We start from the raw sequence: 19,253 nt of genomic DNA on the forward strand, positions 1-19,253 counted from the left end.
GAGAGTGATCCATCCCTTCCCAAGAATGTTCCTGCTTTGAAAGTCACAGATAAGCTAAGGTTAATGATGTCAGCCATATGCCCGTACTATGTGCCCCACTTCCCCAGCAGATCAAATTAGCTAGGTGACTTATTATAACCTTGTTGGTTGATTACAGTTTGACCCATGCTGTACCCACACTGTGACTTTGCTGTATAAGTTACCCCTGATAAAGGGCCTCAGCGGCGGCCCACTTGGGAACCCCCCTGTCTCTCAGGAGCTATTCCTATTTCCCAATACACTTTTCCTACTCTTAACCTCCTCTGTCCTTTGGAATTCATTCTCTGATTTCAGGGGACATGAACTCGGCACAGCTGACACCCAGCAGGCTGGGAGTTGTACTGCTCCTCTGTCAACACCACAGCACACAAAGGCAGAGCTGACCGCATCTGTCTCACAGCAGCCACACAGGGCGGACAGTGTCACATCGACACCGCCCTACCTGAGGCAGCGGCATCAGAGTCTCACTGTTCTCCCGGAACCAGGGAGAATGAGAGGCTGAAGGATGGCAGTCTTGGTGGCAGACAAGAGAGAGGCCGGGGCTGCTAACCACGGCCCAGAGGGCACTTCTCAGAAAAAGGGCAAGCAGAAGCCAGAACGAGGACGGCCAGGCAGACCCAGACAATGGACCAGAGACACCAAGGCAACTAGTAAGAGGTACTGTGTTAACAGTAACTCAAAGGGAGGATAAGGAAAGCGATCTTCAGAACGACTCGGGGCCGCCGTTCCCCGTCACTCCGAGGAGCTGCTCTAACAGACAGCACCTGCTTATCAACCAGTCCACACGCTTCTGCAGCAGCAGCATTTACTGTCCTTCAAGCAACCGCCACATCTGAGCATGTAACCCTGGGCCAGGCTAAGCTGAGCACCTGATTCCCAGGACAGGCAGGTGAGTCACACAGACCAGTCACAGCCAGGTACAAGAATCATTTCAGGACTTTTGCTGGCACCACTGGAAAAAGGAAGCTGACTATTTCCATGGGGGTTACTAGATTAAGAGTCCCCTGAAGACCCAAGACTCCAGGCAACATGATGCTGGGTAGTCTACTCACCAGGAGAGAGATTCTAATCAAAGCATCATCTGGGCACGAGAAGTCAGCCTTATTCATACTGAGGCATACACTTATGCCAACAAATACCTTCCTCAGCTAATGCCAGTTTGATTCAAATTTCCATCATTTAAAGCTGAATATTGATTTTTAAAAACCACTGAACCCTTGTTTTTTCTGATTTTTTTCTTAGTTTAGAAATCTTTTGAATCTAAGACAAAGCTAATGCAGACATGAGAAGGGGCAGAAGTAAATGGGAAAAATCCTTTTTATTTTTCATAAAGATCTAAACTGGTACTAACTGCCACATATTTTAATACTTGTCATCTAAACAGTGCCCCAAAGATCATATGTCATATCAGGAAAATAGTTACATAATTACTAGGGGAATCTAAAATTCATCCATTTATATTTCTTTATGCATAGAACATAATTTCATGTAATACCTTTTAATAGTTGTGGTTCTATACAAGCAGATAATCATAAGTTTTAAGAAATTATACTACATAGAGTTAGATACAAAATTTTTTTAGCAGATATATATCAAACTATTGCTCTTACTACAAAAGAAAATAACTTATCTATGCTCTACTTTCACTGAGAATTCATAACTTTGAGAATTCATAACTTTGAGAATTCATAACTCACGGAGAATTCACAAACTTCTCAATATATAATGCCATTAAGCTAAAAAAAAGTATCATCTGTAGCACAGCATAGCCTAAGTATTTGTGGTCTAATGCCATTAAGTTAACCTAAAAGGAAAAGAAAAAAGACTTCGGCAGTTTACTTACATCGCAATTACAGCCAAAGACTCCATTAGAAAAGGAAATCAAGTTATAGGATTTGTCACCCCAGCGTACGGTTGGATCTCCAGTAAGGACCATGGCAAGTATCTAAAAGAAATTGAATTTTTCCATGTTAAAGGGGCACCTGAGTTTGAGCTCCAGCAGTGCCCCCTCAAAAAAAGCAAGCAGAGGGTGGGGCTCATTAACACTGGTTAAGTATTTACATCTTAAACACTTATTTCATTCTCACTTTTTCAAGCCAACCAAATTTAATAAAATGATGATATCATTATGCTCAAAACATAATTAATTCTGGTCCGAACTTTAGTTATTTCTCCAATCTTGACTTACAAAAATCTTCCAAGAGGGGCTGGGGATTTAGCTCAGCGGCAAAGCGCCTGCCTGGCAAGCGCAAGGTCTTGAGTTCGGTTCCCGGTACCGGAGAAAAACCAAAAAAAAAAAAACAAAAATCTTCCAAGAAAAGAGAAACCTGGTACGTTATTTGTGTTTAGAGAACATGCAATTGAAAACAGAATCTTGAATGGTAGCAGAGGCCCACATGAGCTTAGTCACTAAAAAATTAAAAGGTAAATGTCTTTAAAAATGCACATCTCACTTAACTTGTTTGTCAAACTAGATTTTGGCCCATTAATGACTTATGAAATCAATTTAGTATATCACAATTAACACTCCTAAGTACAACATAGAATACAATGACTAGAGAACACTCCAGACAGTAAAAGCAAGCACTGTTGTATGAAACTTCTATTACATATGGTATCCATGTGTGTACACCAGGGGAAATGAAAATATACAGTGTGTTTACATGAAATTATTTATTACAGTAAGAGACACAATGTCATTAACCCCCTTAAAACACTCCCTAACCTGCTCTGAACACACTAATCATTCCTGCTACTTTCTAAAGCGGTTCTGGAAATCCTAATGTCTTCATGAGGTGTGATTGAAAATATGGTGAGCACTGCAGTTGAGCGTCACTCAGTGGAAAACCAAGCTTGTAAACACATGACACTGTGTCCTTACCCACCTTATGACCAGATCGGGCACTGTGTGACTTCTGGCTCCTCCCTGAAGTCAAAATGGCCATGGGAGATAAACTCTTTGAATCAATTCAGCACACTGAAGGAGCCATGATAGTGCAACTAAAGACACTCAGGAAAGAGGACCCCAGAGCAGCTTCAGAAAGCTGCAAGGACGACGGGATAAGTGTGCTGGAAGTGAAAGGGAGGGCTCGGAGGGGCATTAGTAGCAAGGTACTCTTTACTGTAATTTTTTTTAAACCTTAAACATTCACTGTATTTTTCTATCAACCTTGTGTATAGTGAGCTACAATCTAATTGTACCTCTAAGAACAGATGAAGTTAAAAAAGTTTAAACAATTCTGCATTAAAATATATTCTTAAGAAGCATTCTGGGCAGGCGTAGTGGTGCACACCTGCAATCCCAGCAATCGGGAGGCTGAGGCAGGAGGATCATGGCCAGTTCCAGACCAGTCTGGGCTACAAAGTGAGCTCCAGGCCAGCCTGAACTGCATAGCAAACCTCTGTCTCAAAAAGACTGACTGACTGACTAAATAAATAAAGAAAGCATTCTGTCCCTCACTGCAAAAAGCATAGCTAAAAAAGTTGTTTTCTAGCTATAAAATTTTTAATCCTGAATTACTTTTCCTATCATTTACAATGATGAATCTGTTAGGAAATAATTTAAGTATTTTTAAAAGACTATGTTACCAATGTAAAACCTGCCTTTTATTTCCCAGGAAAATACGAGGCTGTAGTGGGCCAACAGAAAAGGTCACACTGACCTTGAAACTCACTGAAGTCTGTGTTCAGTGGCTTCTTTAAAGGGAGACATATTCTGAGGAGACGCTGCCCACCAGCGAGGCACAGGAGCAAGGTCACAGACAGGGAAGGGAGGTGGTGTGTGCCCCGGGTCCCATGTACACCTTTTCTGCATGCAATCAGTAAGAAGGCGGACAACTGGCATATGACATGCAAGCAACAGTTGTCCTTCTTTCCACCAGTACAGACTATATCTGACTGTGTGACCAGGACTTACAAAGCACTATTTGTAACATTTGGTTTGACACATGTATACTTTATAGCTGAAAAAAATTCTAAAAGCATGACTATAAAAAAAGGAAAAAACTCTTGCGTTCAATATACATAAGAGTCCTCCAGGAAAGCCTGCAAGACAGCGAAAAAGCAAGACGGCCACCTGGGAGTAATCTTCTGGAGTGACATGAGCACTGCTGTCCTCCAAGGAATACACGAATAGACTGCTCTGAATTCTTTCGAAGGAAGCCAAGTTCTCTGGATCAAGAGCAATCAGATATTCTCGTGCCTAAAGGGTAAGGAGATGATGATTAAAAGCTACAATTTAAATACAGCATGTCCAGAAAATCTTAAGAGTTTGTCAGAGAACGGGTTCATTAGGAAGAGCATGGCTACTACCTTGGCCCACCGAGTTCTCTCCTCAGTGGTCAGCGCGGCAACTCCGGGGCCGGGAGGCTCTTGGTGGCACTTCTGGTAGACGTACCTCAGGTGTCTGAGGGAGATGAGAGGGAGGATTTAGAAAGAGCACAGGGAGACAGGACCTACACCAGCCTTTCACAGGTCACATGGTTCATACTCAGATGTCTTCACGCACTCTCGCAGAAGCAGATTATGATCTCAACAGCAACAGCAACATATTTATTTCCTGCTTGCACCTCATGTCTTTAAGAAATTACGTGTTTTCAATACTTCCCACTCACTCTTAGACTGCAATTTGGGTTTTGTGCTACAGCAATTTGGGGGGGGGCTGGGTTTAAACCCGAGGCCTCATACATGGCAGGCATGTCCTCTACCACTAAGCTACCCCCAGCTCTGTGATTAGCATTAAATCACACTTGTGTCACCCCTAAAGTCTCCCAGAGCTTAATCTCCACTGTATTTACTCAGTGTAGGCAATTCACACAGGAAGGATGTGACTTGTTTTCATCTTTGTAGCACTGTTCCACTGTAGTCTCCCTAGCCTTACTGACCCCTGGGGGGCCTTCACTGACCATCTGCCCTCCTTCCACTGCCAGATGTGTCCTTTCCTAGGTTTTTGTCACTGACCTTCCTGGACTATTAGCAATCTTATCTACTACCTTCACACTTCCATTATCACCTTTATGCAGTGATTCAAATTCTCTATTACTGAAAAAGAACAGGCCACAAGCTAAAATGAGCCCATGAATCACAGGTGTTCAACTTCTACAAGAGTGGCTTTGGGTAATGTGATTAGTAAGTCTGATCTAATAAATGATGTGACATTTGGACAAATCCAATTTAAAAATACAACAAACATACACAAATCACAAAAGCAAAATACCTAAAAGTTTGCCTAGAGCAATGTATAATTTCTAAAAAAGATGTATGTACACACATGCACAGAGTAGATATATGTGTGTGTGTTCTTTTGTCACATAAAGAACTAAACACACAACAGAAGCAGCAGTGACAGACTCTGGGGAGGGGATGGGAGTGGTCTTGTGTGCACTGTTTTCCTTTTCTCCAAGTAGAAGAGATTTCTGTACATCTAGTAAAATTAGAAGTTAAGTTAGAAAAAACTAGAACTAAGAAAGGACATAAAAGTCTTACTTCTCAGTTTTCTGTGCCTTTATAGAAAGGTAATTCTGAACCTTTATTTTTTAACCTAAACCAAAGCCTGATACCTGACAAGACTCAAAGAAGTCGTGTGCCAACCTGAGCAGCTCTGGCGGGGTGAGCAGACACCCTTCACACAGTGCCTCGAAGACGAACACACGGCCCCGGCACAGCACGGCGATGTGGCTTGGGGATCGGCCCTCACTCTCTAGGAAACAACAGAGAGCATGAGGCTGCAAACACCCAAGGGAGAGGAGGAGAGTGCACATGTCACAGAATAATCAGCCCTCTAGTCATTATCGTTTATTCGTCTACTGCATCACATAGTGAGAACCTCAGGAGGACAGGGAAAGGTCATCAAGGGCAGCAGGCCCATCACCAAAAGGTGAGTTGTGACATGCTGGTCAACGCACGAGAGGTGTTAGTTGTGACCTAACCCCAGGGAGTTAGGAGAGTCAGCAGGAGAACTGTGAATGACACCACCACAAAGAAACGACAGGTGTGTGAGGAGACGGGCAGCTCTAACCTGGTCCACAATGTGTGCACGGACATAACTCTGCCTGGTGGCCCACCGACATGTACAATGTTGGTGTTATGCATCAGTTTAAAAACAAACTCAAGTGAGAATTCCTAAGTTAACCTTGTTAGTGTCACATCTACAAATCCACTAGAGTTTCTAGTACTTGTACATTCTGAGCATCAATCAGACAACCCCAAACCACTGCTGGCTTCCCAGTTTGATTTCAGACAGGAACGGGAAGGGGAGAAGAAGCCTAGAGGAATCCTGAGGGAGAGCCATAGGAAAGGTAACATTTCTCTGACTTTATTTTAATGTTGACTGCTCATCAGATAATTTTACTACAGCAATGTCTAACAATGATTTCTCAATAAAGCAGTTTCTAGTACAAAAGGGCCTTATCCGCATGCATAGCAAGGGAAAAGAATTTTGCCCAGTCTGTAGTTATACACTCTGACAACACCTGGTAAGTCACTGATAATAGATTCTATGATTTCCTTGGCACCCCTTTAACTCTCCAAGAACTATGCGTCTTCTATAAACTTCAGACTACTCTGATTCAGTCCCTCTTTTTAAGTACTACTTCCTTTGCCAAGGGCCTCGTAGGGAAAGATTAAACACGTATCTTGTTCTCCAAGTGCAGTCTCTTTACTGAGACGAGCCTCTTAGCCCCAACACCTTGCATTCAGCCCTGCCCCTACCCCCAGTTCCTACAGTTTTCTTCTTATCAAGGATAGAGTCCATGGCTCAACATTACAATTCCTCCTTGGGAAAAGCCCTTAAATCCTTACCCTCTTTTCCTCTGCACTTGGCCCTGAATGTTACTGAAGAAAACACATATATCATCTAGTCTAATTCTACTTCCTTTTATGGTTCAGGAAGGGGAACCCAGAGTCTCTAGCCTGTTAGGCAAGCACTCTAACATTGAGCTACATTCCTAGCCCTAGGACACCCTTCATGCAGGCCTTCACAAAGGCTATTACAGTTGAACCTTCCTGGCTCCCCCTTCTCTTCCTGCTTCCTGGCTGCCATGAGATGAGCAGACTTCCTCTGCCAGCCCTTTCACCATGAGGGTTCTATCCTGGAGTCAGCCGACCATGGACTGACTCCTCTGAACTGTGAGCCAAATTAAATGTCTCCTCCTATAAGCTGTGGGTGTCGGAAGATGGCACTCGGCACTGCTCAGCAACCCCACAATCCACAGCACGCATGCTTTTCCCGCTTCCCACAATAACTATTCCAAACCCTTATCCTCAAAGCTTTCAGCACACTTCACTAGGGACAGCCATGTGCAAGCCTCCTTCATCTCCTACAGCAACACTGGCCCATGCTGTCTGAATGCACTGCGTACCTTCTGTGTTCCCGCCCTTCTTCCTTCTCTCTAGCAAAGACAACCCCTCCACTACTTCTGCTTTTGACCCTCTCAGCTCTTACCTTCTCAACGACTCTGGCTGATTATTTTTTCTTTTGCAAGATTATTTTCCTTCTCTCATAGTGTGTCACCCCTATAACATATCACTTATCTTCTTAACCAAAGTTTAAATCTCCCATTGCACATTAAAAGTTGTTTTGCTGGTATTATTTGTAAATGTTACCACTTGATTGACTGAATTTTATTTGCTCTTAATGGGGTTCCTTCCCCAAATTTCACTGACACTGCACTTGTCCAGGGCGGCCACGAGCCACGTCATGTTGTCAAATCCAAAGGTCACAATTTCACTGCATTTGACCTCTCAGCAACACCTCCCTGTCTGGAGTGCAGGAGATGGTTGCCGTTGTTTGCTTCCTCCCTCCCTTGGTTTCTCTGGCTGACTCCTCCTCTGCTGTGCAAACACTGTACTGGATTGTGCTAACTATCAGTACTGGCTCCCCATTATCTTTATTTGTACATTCCAAAGTGATCTCAGTTATTTGAAGAGGTTTACACATGAATTGTATGTCTTCTAGTGGTGAATCCTAACTCTGTTATCAGGAGATGCAGTCCTGACCTCTTAGAACTCCAAACTTTATCTCCAACTGCCCACTTCTATTTCTACTTGAAGGTGTAACAGGCATTTTAAATGCAACATAGTCTAAGGGATCTCTTGCTTTTACTCCCTAAAACATCTCTCAATCTTTCCCACCACATGAATCTACAATCCACAGATTTGTAAGTCAATCTGAACTCATGTGTCATCAACCCCAATTAGTTTGTTGCTCAAGGAAAAAAAAAATTTAAGTCAGCATCTCATCATGCCCAGGCTGACCTCAAACTTCTGGGATAATGCAATCCTCCCGCCTCGGCCTCTGGAGTAGCTAGGACAATATGTGCCCTGTACCATGCCCAGCTACAAGCCAAGTATCTTAAAGTCATCCTGTTTCCTTTTCTTCTCTCACATCTCCCCACCAATCTAACACTAATTCTGTAACTCCAAATCCAACACAACCCAGAGTCTGACTGATTTTCAGCACTTCTATGTTACCCCTTAGTACAAGCCTTTATACGACTTACATGGAGTGCTGAGACAACCTTCTAACTGACCTTGCTATCTCTAAACTTGTCTCATACCTAAAATCCCATTTGTTAAATAGCAGGTAGAACGATCTTTTAGGAATCTTAGTCTGGTCACATCCCTCCCTTTCTCAAAAGCCATTAACAGCTCCAATCCGCACTCTACGGAAAATCTAAAAACCTTATCTTGGTTTATAAAACACTCTGACCCAGCCTCCAGCCACCCTTAAGTCAGCTTCCCCCTCCTGCCTGCACGGCTCTACCCGTTTAGCCTGGTGAATGTGCCAAACTCATTTCTGCCAGGGGCATTCTGCCCTCAGCGCACATCAAAAACAACAAAACTGAACTAAACACAAACTGAAAGAACCGTGCAAGTCCATCTTGTTCAGATGCTCAGAGAGGCATCTTTGGTTACCTCATCTAAAACATAAATGCAGGCATGCATCTTCTCAAATTCTCTATGGAGTACTCACCAGCACCTCTCTGAGATTCTGCACATTTACTCACTACCTTAGGTTCATCTCTGTCTACACCTCTTCACAAAGCCACAGGGCCACAAATGTAATAACCACAACAGCATAAAGCACTGTATCAGAAACGCATCACTCAATTAACGAACCCCCATTTTACACACTAACTCAAATGAGTTACCTTATCTAAGGAGGAACACACTATAAAGACAGAATTCAAACCCAAATCCACTGACAACTGTTTCTTAATTGATATGCATATTTTCTTTCTTTGCTGGCCTTACTTCATTCATTTTCTCCTATCACCTTCCATTCATAGTTGGGCATTAAACAAGCCCATTTTCCTAACCTTTTCTTTTAGTTCTTTCACTTACAACATTGAGGTAAACATGTGAGCCTGAGGACATTAAGCATCTCCAGCACCCAAACGCTGTGCACCAAGGATTTGAATTCTGTATGAAAATAAACTCACATCCTTAGACTATGACCACGGCTGTCAACAAAACTTTTAAAAATCTGATGAAAAAAACATTCATCCATAACTAAACTCTACAGAAATTATAAGCTGTTATTAAATTCATAAAGCATAGAAATTCTTGAAGTAGCCAGAAACTAGCAGTTGCCATAGCAAAATTTTCCATTTCAAGATGTGCTAGGACACCAAGCAGAAAGCGCCATAAACTGAGAGTAAAAACATGGTATGATGAGTCAATCTAAAGTCAAGTGCCCCAGGAGCGTGGCTCCAGCCCTCCAGGTAAGGCAAGAACAAAACATTCTCGAAGAGAAAAGAGCGTAACAAGCACACAACAGCGAGCAGTCAAGACACTCAGACAGCAGGAGGGAGGGTGGGACACGCTCCACGCTTCCTCAGGGTTCTGATCCATTATTCTACGCTTCAAACACTTCACTCTCCCAAATGTCCAACGGGAGCATCAGATCTGTGCTGAACCATGTGTACCACAGTTTAGAACACAATTCCCATGTTTTCTCCACACTATCAGAATGGATCACAGACAAGGGTCTGAGAAAGCCCGATTTGTGAATAGCCAGTAAGAAATAGTCTTCAAAACTGTATTCCACAGTGTTATAGTAGAAATCACTAGAAAATACCTAAATCCCAATGACTTTATTAAAAAAAAACAAAACACTTTTTAACTTACCAGTCCTAAAATAGTTCATAATTGAATCTCTAGTAACTCCTGGAACCTTGCAGGTAGAAAACAGCATTCGGAATTGATTCATATCTAGAGGAGTACTTCCAACTTTATGAACAGGCATTTTTTCTCTATTAAGAAAAGTTTTGAGCAAGAAGTCATTATGAAACTTATGAATTAGACCATCACAGCTGCAGTCTTCTTCCCCAAAGTAGTAAATTAAACTTCCCAACACTCTGCCAACTGAGACTTCATGTAAACCCTAACTAAATTCACACTGAGCGTCCTTACTGTCTCAGCAGGTGCCAGTAGTTCAAGTTATGCCAAAGTATTATACTTCCTCTTTCTAGCTGTGCGTCTTCCTTTGGAGGCCAGTAGTGTTCAAAATGGGCTGAAGGACCTGCAAAATTGACGTTCAGCTGTGACGGCATCCGAACATCCAGGTAGGCCACGTTCAGCCACCACTCTTCCAGCTGAAAGAGAGTGAGAGCGCTCTTCTTAATGCCTGAAGGTGTGACTGCTGGCAAAGCAAGCAGACAAGCAACATTGCCCTTATTATTCTTCAACACTCAAAAACACATTTTCTTGTTTTAAATCATCACAGATGTTTAAAGATGCTACTGTGATTCTTCTTTCCATGCTTCCTTCCTTCTGTAACTGTAAGGTCTTAAATATTATTGAAATCACAACTATACAACAAAGTATTCAGGTGTTTCCTCAGAGTACCTGGAGTGTGTACAATCGATACTAAACTCTCACCTAATGATAATAATTAAGGCATTTGTAATTTTTCTTTAGACATAATAACTGAAGTACTAAATCATAAATACAAAAACTTTTCAGTAGGCTTAAAATTAATTTAGATTTTTCAGAGACAGATCTGCTTACTTATGCATGAAATTTAGTTGCATACTGTAGGGGCCCCTTTTCTTCCAGGCAGTGTTTAAATATTTCCATGCTACCTATGTATTTTAATATTTTGGGTTTTTTCAGGCTACCATTACCTGGATGAAACGTTTACCTCAAACATGGTCTTGGGTCCCCTTCATCAGAACCCCACATGGCAGGTGCTAAAATACAGATTTCAGGGCCCCAGGCAGGGCATGCTGACTGGAACCACGAACACCAGGAAATGTGGGCTTTATCTCACATCTCTCATGTAAGACAGAGGCCCATATACAATATGAGACTCCCCAGTAAAATGATTCATTCTTTGGGATGATCATAATGACAACAATCATTGCAAGATTTTACAGCAAGAATTTAGAAATGAGAACTATGTATATTTTTAATTTTGTTCCTTGAAACACATCAATTTTTTCAATTATAAGTATACTAAAATAAATACCCAATTTCTTTTTCCTTTTGCCCTTTCAAGCAATTTCTGGTGCAATTTTCCTCCAATTCCATTTTTAAATTTTTTGACTATTTCTTCAGTTTTCTTATATTCTTCTTCATTTGCAAATGGCTTTACTGTAAAGAAAAAATGTGATTAAGGTATCAGACATCATCAGTCACCTCTATGTACTATACAAATCTGGCAACTCAGATATGCAAAATACAGTATTAAATATGATCTGAGTACAATAAGTAAAGTTTATAATACAAAATGAAAAATGCAAAATACTATAAAAAATTTTTAAAACAGTGACCATTCTAGGTGATAGTTAAAATTACAAGGTGAGATACTGTCTAGCTACTAGGCAAATAAATTCTATTCAACCACAAATGTAACTGCTTTATATAAGATACATATTTTCAATTAATGAGCCCTATTTTACACCCTGGACTGAGGATACTGTGTCCTCAGCACCTTATCTAAGGATGCACTTACTAAGTAATAAAGACTAAATTGGAAGCTCTTGACATCAGTTTAGAGAGATAAAAGTATCTTTCTGTCCATGTTCAATTCAGAGCACAACCATTATACATGCAATGCAATTTGTATGTAAATATAAATTTAAATCCTACCCAGAGCCTCATGGCCAAACTAGTTTCCTGCCCCCAAAAAACAAAAACAAAAACAAGCCAGGGTCCTAACCCATGAAAATCAAGCTACAAAGTTAATTAGAAACCATGAGACATTAATATCTTCTTTTTGTTTGATTTTTGCCTCTTCAAAATCTTATCTGGAAAACAATTTAAATTCTAGAGGTCAATGTAAATTGCTGAATCAAAGAAAGTACACATAAACTAAATACTCAAAAATGGAGTAATCAGAGAAAATTTTAGAAAAAGCAATTAGAATTCTTGAAAGTAGGTGAGGAAAAAAAGAAAAATAAATTTAAAAAATCAGAGCACTTCCACTTGAAAGTGAATCAGACACATTTATCTCTATTCCTAAAAATCTGACACACTGACAAGAAAGTAGTGAAAGGGGAAAAATCCGCAAGGACAAGGAAAAGTGAAAGAAAAGAGAACAGCAGTTAAGTTAAGCTAGTGTTTTAAAAACTAGAAACCACCAGGGAAAATGGTGATGGCTTTGCAGAACATAAAAATGAAGCCTCTGAGGCCTGACAGAGGTGGTGGGAAATGGGAGCAAGCCAGTTCCTGGAGCAGCACCCCAGAAAGGCTCCAGCATGCAAGCACAGGGGTCTCCGGTAGCAGTGGGAAACGAAAGCCGAACCCAGGGGACTGCTGGGGAGGCTCCAGGTGGCAGATGCCACCTCATCCACACCGCCTCCACCGAGGAAGCCAGGAGAATCCTGGGTGTTAAACCGGACGAGACAGAACACAGGACTCCAGCCACACGTGTGGGGCGACAGCGACAGTGACACCCTGTACTGCAGCGCTCCTCCCAAGAGTCAAGGAAGGGAAAGACCCTAAATGGACATCAGCTGAAGGACTGAGAAAGAAAATGTGGTGCACACACATCCACAGTGGAAAACTATCCAGCCAGAAAAGACTGGTGAAACTGTGTCATCTGCAACATGGATGGACTGGTATCACGATGTTAAGTGAAATAAGCCAGGTAAGACCAGCACTTCCCAATCACAATCACACTTCCATGCAGAAGCTGAAAGAGTGGCTCTTACAGGGGGTAAGAGTGAACTTTGGAGCCAGGCGCGGTGGTGCACACCTGTAATCCCAGCACTCGGGAAGCTAAGGCAGGAGGATTATTGCGAGTTCGAGACCAGCCTGGGCTACAAAGTGAACTCAAGGCCAGCCTGAACTGCACAGCCTGTCCCTAAAAAACAAAAAGAAAAACAACAAAAAAAAATGACTGAACTGCAGTTCCCAGAGGCTGGGGAGAGGACACTGGAAGGAGGACGGAAAGGCTGAGCAGTCAGAGAGGAGGAAGCACGCTAGGTGACTGTAGGTTTCAATTATTACCTACCGCCTATCTCAACAGCTAGAAGAAAGGGTCCTGAACATTTTCACCATAACGAAATAATACATGTTGGAAATGTTTAACCTAGTTTACACATTACAATGTATACACGTATCAAAACATAATACTGGCCTCATTAACATACACAGTCTTTATGTATCAGTTTAAGAGTAAACAACTTTTTTAAAGTGTACACTCAGGAACAGTGAGGCTCCTGCAGCTCCCTCCTCTCAGTTCCCAGAACACTAACTTATATCCTTCAAATGAGAAATATGAGGATTTCTCTTTGGGGAAAGAGATCTGTTCCAGAAAAAAAGAGCAGTAGGACTGGGTATGCCCTGAGGGGGTCGCTCGGTCTGCCTACTGGTCAAGTTCAACCTGGCACCGACCGAGTCCTCAGTCAGCTTCTCAGGAGCTCACTCTGAAGATGAAAGCACGGAGGCCAGCAGGTATCTGAGGAATTCCTCTCGTGTGAGAGAGCACCACAGACAAAAAGAGTTGGTGATACCCAAAAGGAAACAGGTCAAAAGGGCAAAGGTACAGCCTGGGTTAAATAAGGACAGTCTGCCAAAGGCCAGATCCCAGTGTGGTGCTGCCTCAAAATCGGAGGGGCCCCCCAACCTTACAAGGAACAAATGACACCTTCAAAACTCTTAAGAAAAAGCATTTCCAATGCAGAATTCTACAGTTAGCTAAACAATCACATAAAGGGACTTTTAGTTCCTATTTTTGTCTCCCAAATATCTTTTCTCAGGTTGTACTAAACATGAAGCAAAATAAAGAGAAGAAAACCAAGAAACACAGCACTAAATCCCAGAAACAGAGACACCAGCACAGGCAAGATGGGACAAGAACTGCAGGACAGTGGAAAAGAAAGCTCCCAATAAAAGCGATGACTCCAGAAAAGACTCTGTAGGAAGAGGCGAAGCAGAGAAGAGTTTATGCACTAAAATCTATTCAGAAATTCTCACCGTGCTGCAATGTTTTGGAATAAACTCCTGAACACAAAGTAAACTAAGCAATGAAACGGGGGGATCACAACAAAGGGTAATCAGGGTAAAGTGCATGTTCACTAGTGAATAAACCTCCAGTGATAGGGTAAATGTTAAGATCCAGTGAAACGCGGAGTACGCAGAGCACTCAAGTGACTGATGATTTAATCCCAAATAGTGATTCTGTACAACTCTATTGAGAGAATGGGAAGGAAACGTGTTGGGTTGTACATATGCCAGGGACAGGGGGGCTAGTGCACTTAGGAGAGCTAAACCCGTATCTTTTTCAAGGAATTAATTTACAGTACCTACAGCTAAAAGACCTGAAGAGCACAGGATAAGACTCTTACTTTAAACGTGGAGAGAGATGATGTAAGAAACAGTCTGAAGGTCCTTGCCTCAGGAGTAGGAGTGGAGAGCAGCAGGGAGCCAGGAGATGGGCCTCACTTTGCCTGGGAGACCCATTAATACTACCTGGCTTTTCAAACTGTGGAAGAAGTAACATGAGAAGGAAGAACAAAAGGTTCCCGGTATTTTAGGGTACTTTATCGTGAGCCTAGAAGCAGTAGCAATTAGACCTTCATCAACTTTCAACAGCGTCATAGTTTGCTAAGTACTAACAACATGAACATGTATTGAAAATTATGAACATACCTGACTCAAGGTATTTTTTTAATGATTCTTCAAGTGAGGGAACAGGCAGTGATGGAAGAGAATCCTGGTACTGAAATGTTCGCTCCTCAGTTGATTTAGCCAGTTGATTTTCCATGGTACTATCACAATAGGAAAAAGAAAGAAGACAGAGAGAGCCCTTGCAACCTCAAACTCAAGTATGTTCTTACATATGCTAGGTTCAACTCACTAAGTCAGCATTTAGGGATCACCCACTAGCCAGGACTTGGTCCCCGGTCTTACACAATTTATAAACTCATCAATAAAACAAAGAGTCAAATTCAAAAAAAGAAATGTAGACTCCAAGTGCTACAAGTCAGAGTTATCATTGAAATCAGTACAGTCACTGCTTACTGAGTACCTACCACGTGCAAGCACTGCAGTGTGTTACAGAAAACATGCATTACCTCCAAAAGTCCATTATCCTCTCTGAGGTGACACCCTGTACCATTTCACATGTAAAGGAAACAAAACTCAAGTGTTATGATTTGCTTAAGAGGTAATATCCAGGCTGGGCGTGGTGGCACACGCCTGTAATCCCAGCACTCGGGAGGCTGAGGCAGGAGGACTGTTGTGAGTTTGAGGCCAGCCTGGGCTACCAAGTGAGCTCAAAACCAGCCTGGACTGCATAGCGAGACCCTATCTCAAAAAGACACACACACACACAAAAAGAGGTAATACCCAGAACTCAGGAGAACTCAAACCATCAGTCAAAACTCTAATCTCCCCCTGAACAAAAAGGCAATGGGGCAAGTGCGAGGGAAACTGCCAGACTTGACAAGAAGTAGGATGTGATGTGTAGAAAGGGATTATGGTCTGAGGAGGACTCAGAAGACCAAATGAAGAAGGATGGAAGAGTTGTACAACTGGACAATGACAGATTACAGAACATGTAAGTGTGCAGATGGATCTACACAGAATGCTTTCATTTCAAGTACCCTGAGGCAAATGTATGTCCCATTCATGTATTGTAAATGTTGATACATTGTGTCTACTTGAGGAGTCTAGAACCTTAACTAAATAACTCAGCAGTTCTTCATCCTGGGGTGAAAAGGACATGCCCTTATCACTCTACAATGCTGTTCTTTGTGTCAACTCGAGAAGTTTAGGTTAACTGTGTGACTCAGCAGGGAGCCAGGGTCCTTCCTTTGTATTCACCCTGAGCCTGTACAAGAGGAGGGCACAGAAACAGTGAGGGTGTAGAGGACCACTCCCCCTAGGGCAGGTGGGCTGCACACAATAAAAGGGAAATGAGGAAGGACTGATTTCTGGTCTTCTGAGGAGCTCCAGTCTTCGCCTTCAGCCTGGTGGTCATCTCCTAACTTCTGACGCAGACCGTCTGGCTTCTGCCTGGGACTCCTCAGCCTTCCGGTATAGACTCTTTGGCCCTCCTTGTAGATTCTTCAACATTCTGCTGCAGACCCCCTGGCCTCCTGATGCGGACTTGCACAAAACACTGCAGTGAGCTCCAGACCTTGGACTGGGCTCTTCAGTCTCCAGTGTGCAGACACCCTCTGCACGCTTCCTCACCCAACCCTGTGGCTGACCACTGGAAGCCAAACTTGTCATTTCTTATACACTTCTATATCTTGTGTTATATCTGTTTCTCTAGTAAACCCGGATACATGTATTTTCACTAAAGAAATCAAACTAACCCAAAATATGAAGAAGGTATAGGAGTGCTAAATAAAAAAAGATTTCTCAAAAAGCATTTATAAATTAAACTGCACATTAAAATAACAGAAAATAATGTTAATATTGAATAAGAAATTTCTTGGTCTTACAGACATTTCTTTTTAAATATTCTATTCATAGTTTACAAAACTGAACAGAATCAAAAACAAAGGCATGGAAGAGATGGTTTTTAGCTAACAACTTTCTCCCTTTCTTAACAGAACCCAGCGTGTTAGCAGGGCACCCTACCACCAGCTCTGTTCTTCCTAACTCTGCAGAGCCCAGCCGGCCTTGTGCCGCAGGGATGACTCCTCGTTGTGCAGCTAGAAGGGGCTGCACATGCCCTCCCCCTCCTCCTCCTCCACCTCCCCTCCTCCTTGCTAAGGCCCAGGAATGTCAAGTGGAACAGTACCCAAGACCTATTTATAGAGGCCGTTTGTTTAAGTTTAGAATCACCCCACTATTCTGGACTCGATATATTTAAAACCAAAAAACAACATGCTGGGTACACTGGTGCACACCTGTCATCCCAGCTACTTGGGAGGCTGAGACAGGAGCATTGCTTGAGTCCAGGAATTCAAGGTCAGCCTAAAAAACAGAAAAAAACCAACCAACCAAAAAACCAAACCCTCCACAAACCCAAAATCCCATCATTTTTATTTTATTCATGCAACTCTATATTGAGCTTTCTTTGTTATGAAGAATTGAGCCTATACCACTTACATATATATATATATATATATATTTTATTTATTTATTTATTTATTTTTTTGTCTTTTTGAGATAGGGTCTTGCTGTGCAGTTCAGGCTGGCCTTGAGCTCACTTTGTAACCCAGGCTGGTCTCCACAACACTCCTCCTGCCTCAGCCTCCTGAGCGCTGGGATTACAGGGGTGTGCCACCACACCTGGCCCTATACCACTAATATAGACAATTCAAAAATGAACGTGCAACAACTACCTCACCATCCCTTAGCTTCTCCTAGCTAATGACACTGGATGCAGTCCACCGTGAACATCCATAACTATGGCTTCGGACCTAATGGAAATATAGATGAGTCCAAACGCAGACTCAGTCACTTCCTAGCCGTATGGCCATAGGCAACTAACTGAATTTGCTTATCTAAGAACAGTCATATAATTAGTATCAAAACAACTTCGTAAATTTCTGAAAAAGCACACTACAAAAATAATCCAGCTTGATTTAAATACCATATGGTATCTCTCATTTGAGGTAAAGCACGAACGAAGAGAATAATAAAGGATGGACAGAAAGAGACAAGGGGATGGATCTCTTTCACAACAGGGAAGTGGGCCAAGGAGGTGTGAGGAGGCAGGGAAGGGGAAATAAGTAGAACAACGATGAACTGCGTACAGACCTAATACCCTCAATGAACATAAACACTATATGCCGTTACATTAACTAAATTATCAACAAGAATGAAAATCGGGATACTGAGTTAGAGACGGAGGGAGGGGGAGGGGAGGGAATTTTTTTTGCTGTAGTATTTACATTTACCCACTCCCCAAGATGACTGTAAACTGCAGGTACTGCAAACATGTGCTAATAGAGTTAATATTTTTTTAAAAAAAAATCCAGCTTGGAACAACCATATTACGGCAGGCATAGTTTCTAAGAATGGCCCTCATCCCACCCGTTGGCGTTGTAACATATGACCCCTACTCCTGTGATTCCATCCACACACACTTGGAAGGATGTCGTCCCGCTGGACCCCGTCTAATCACGTGAGCCCTTGGGAGAAGAGAGGCTTGCCGATTGTGAAGATGCAGGGGCCTTCGCTGAAAGCCAGGGCTGACGTGCCCAGGGCTGACAGTAACCGCGAAGCCCGCCCGCAAGCCGAGGGAGAGCCGAGCCAAGAGGATTCCGGCCCCCAGAGCCCAAAGAGCCCAGACCTGCAGAAACCGTGCTCAGCTCTGGGAGACTCCGTGCAGGGTACCAGCTAAACTCACGCCGGCTTGCAGCCGACAGAAGCTGTGAGATAATCAGCCGGTGCTGCTTTAAGTGCTGGCTGTGCTAATTTCTTACGGGGTAGCGACAAAAACCTGCACACGCGAAGCTACTCTCCGCATACCTCGAGCCACCCAGTCGCTAGGAACCGGGGAGCAAGAGCACCAATTCCACACCCACTTCAGTGCTTAACTCATCCGCGGTAACACGGAGAGCAGGAATTTTCAGATGTGTTCTCCAGTCTCCTCAACTCTCAACCGCAAAGGGCGTTAAGTCAGGAAATACACCTGCGCCGTCCGCACCGTTCCGCCGGAGGACGTCCGGGGGCAGCGCGCCAACTCACGGCGGTGGAGGAGACCCGGGCGCGGCGGGAGGAGCGAGCGGGCGGCCGGACGCCGAGGGGGCGAGCAGCGCGGCCTGCGCAAACCTGCCGAGGCCAGACGAGAACGGGCGAGG

The 19,253-nt window shown here is 43.0% G+C and overlaps 1 protein-coding gene across 2 annotated transcripts in view; it reads right to left on the reverse strand.

Moving 5' to 3' along the window:
* The window catches only part of Crot (carnitine O-octanoyltransferase), a gene marked incomplete at its 5' end in the record, with an annotated part of 34,274 nt that extends 15,021 nt beyond the window's left edge, over positions 1-19,253 (reverse strand). The window contains 9 exon segments of one of the 2 annotated variants that reach the window (XM_013510115.1): positions 1,883-1,984; positions 4,115-4,240; positions 4,351-4,444; positions 5,629-5,737; positions 10,168-10,292; positions 10,453-10,634; positions 11,510-11,634; positions 15,139-15,257; positions 19,085-19,253. In XM_013510115.1, coding sequence (XP_013365569.1) covers positions 1,883-1,984; positions 4,115-4,240; positions 4,351-4,444; positions 5,629-5,737; positions 10,168-10,292; positions 10,453-10,634; positions 11,510-11,634; positions 15,139-15,253 — 978 coding nt within the window. 2 annotated transcript variants of the gene reach the window in all.

This window comes from Chinchilla lanigera, unplaced genomic scaffold, assembly GCF_000276665.1.
Source record: "Chinchilla lanigera isolate Chin_1 unplaced genomic scaffold, ChiLan1.0 scaffold00206, whole genome shotgun sequence".
NCBI classification, from domain to species: Eukaryota; Metazoa; Chordata; class Mammalia; order Rodentia; family Chinchillidae; genus Chinchilla; species Chinchilla lanigera.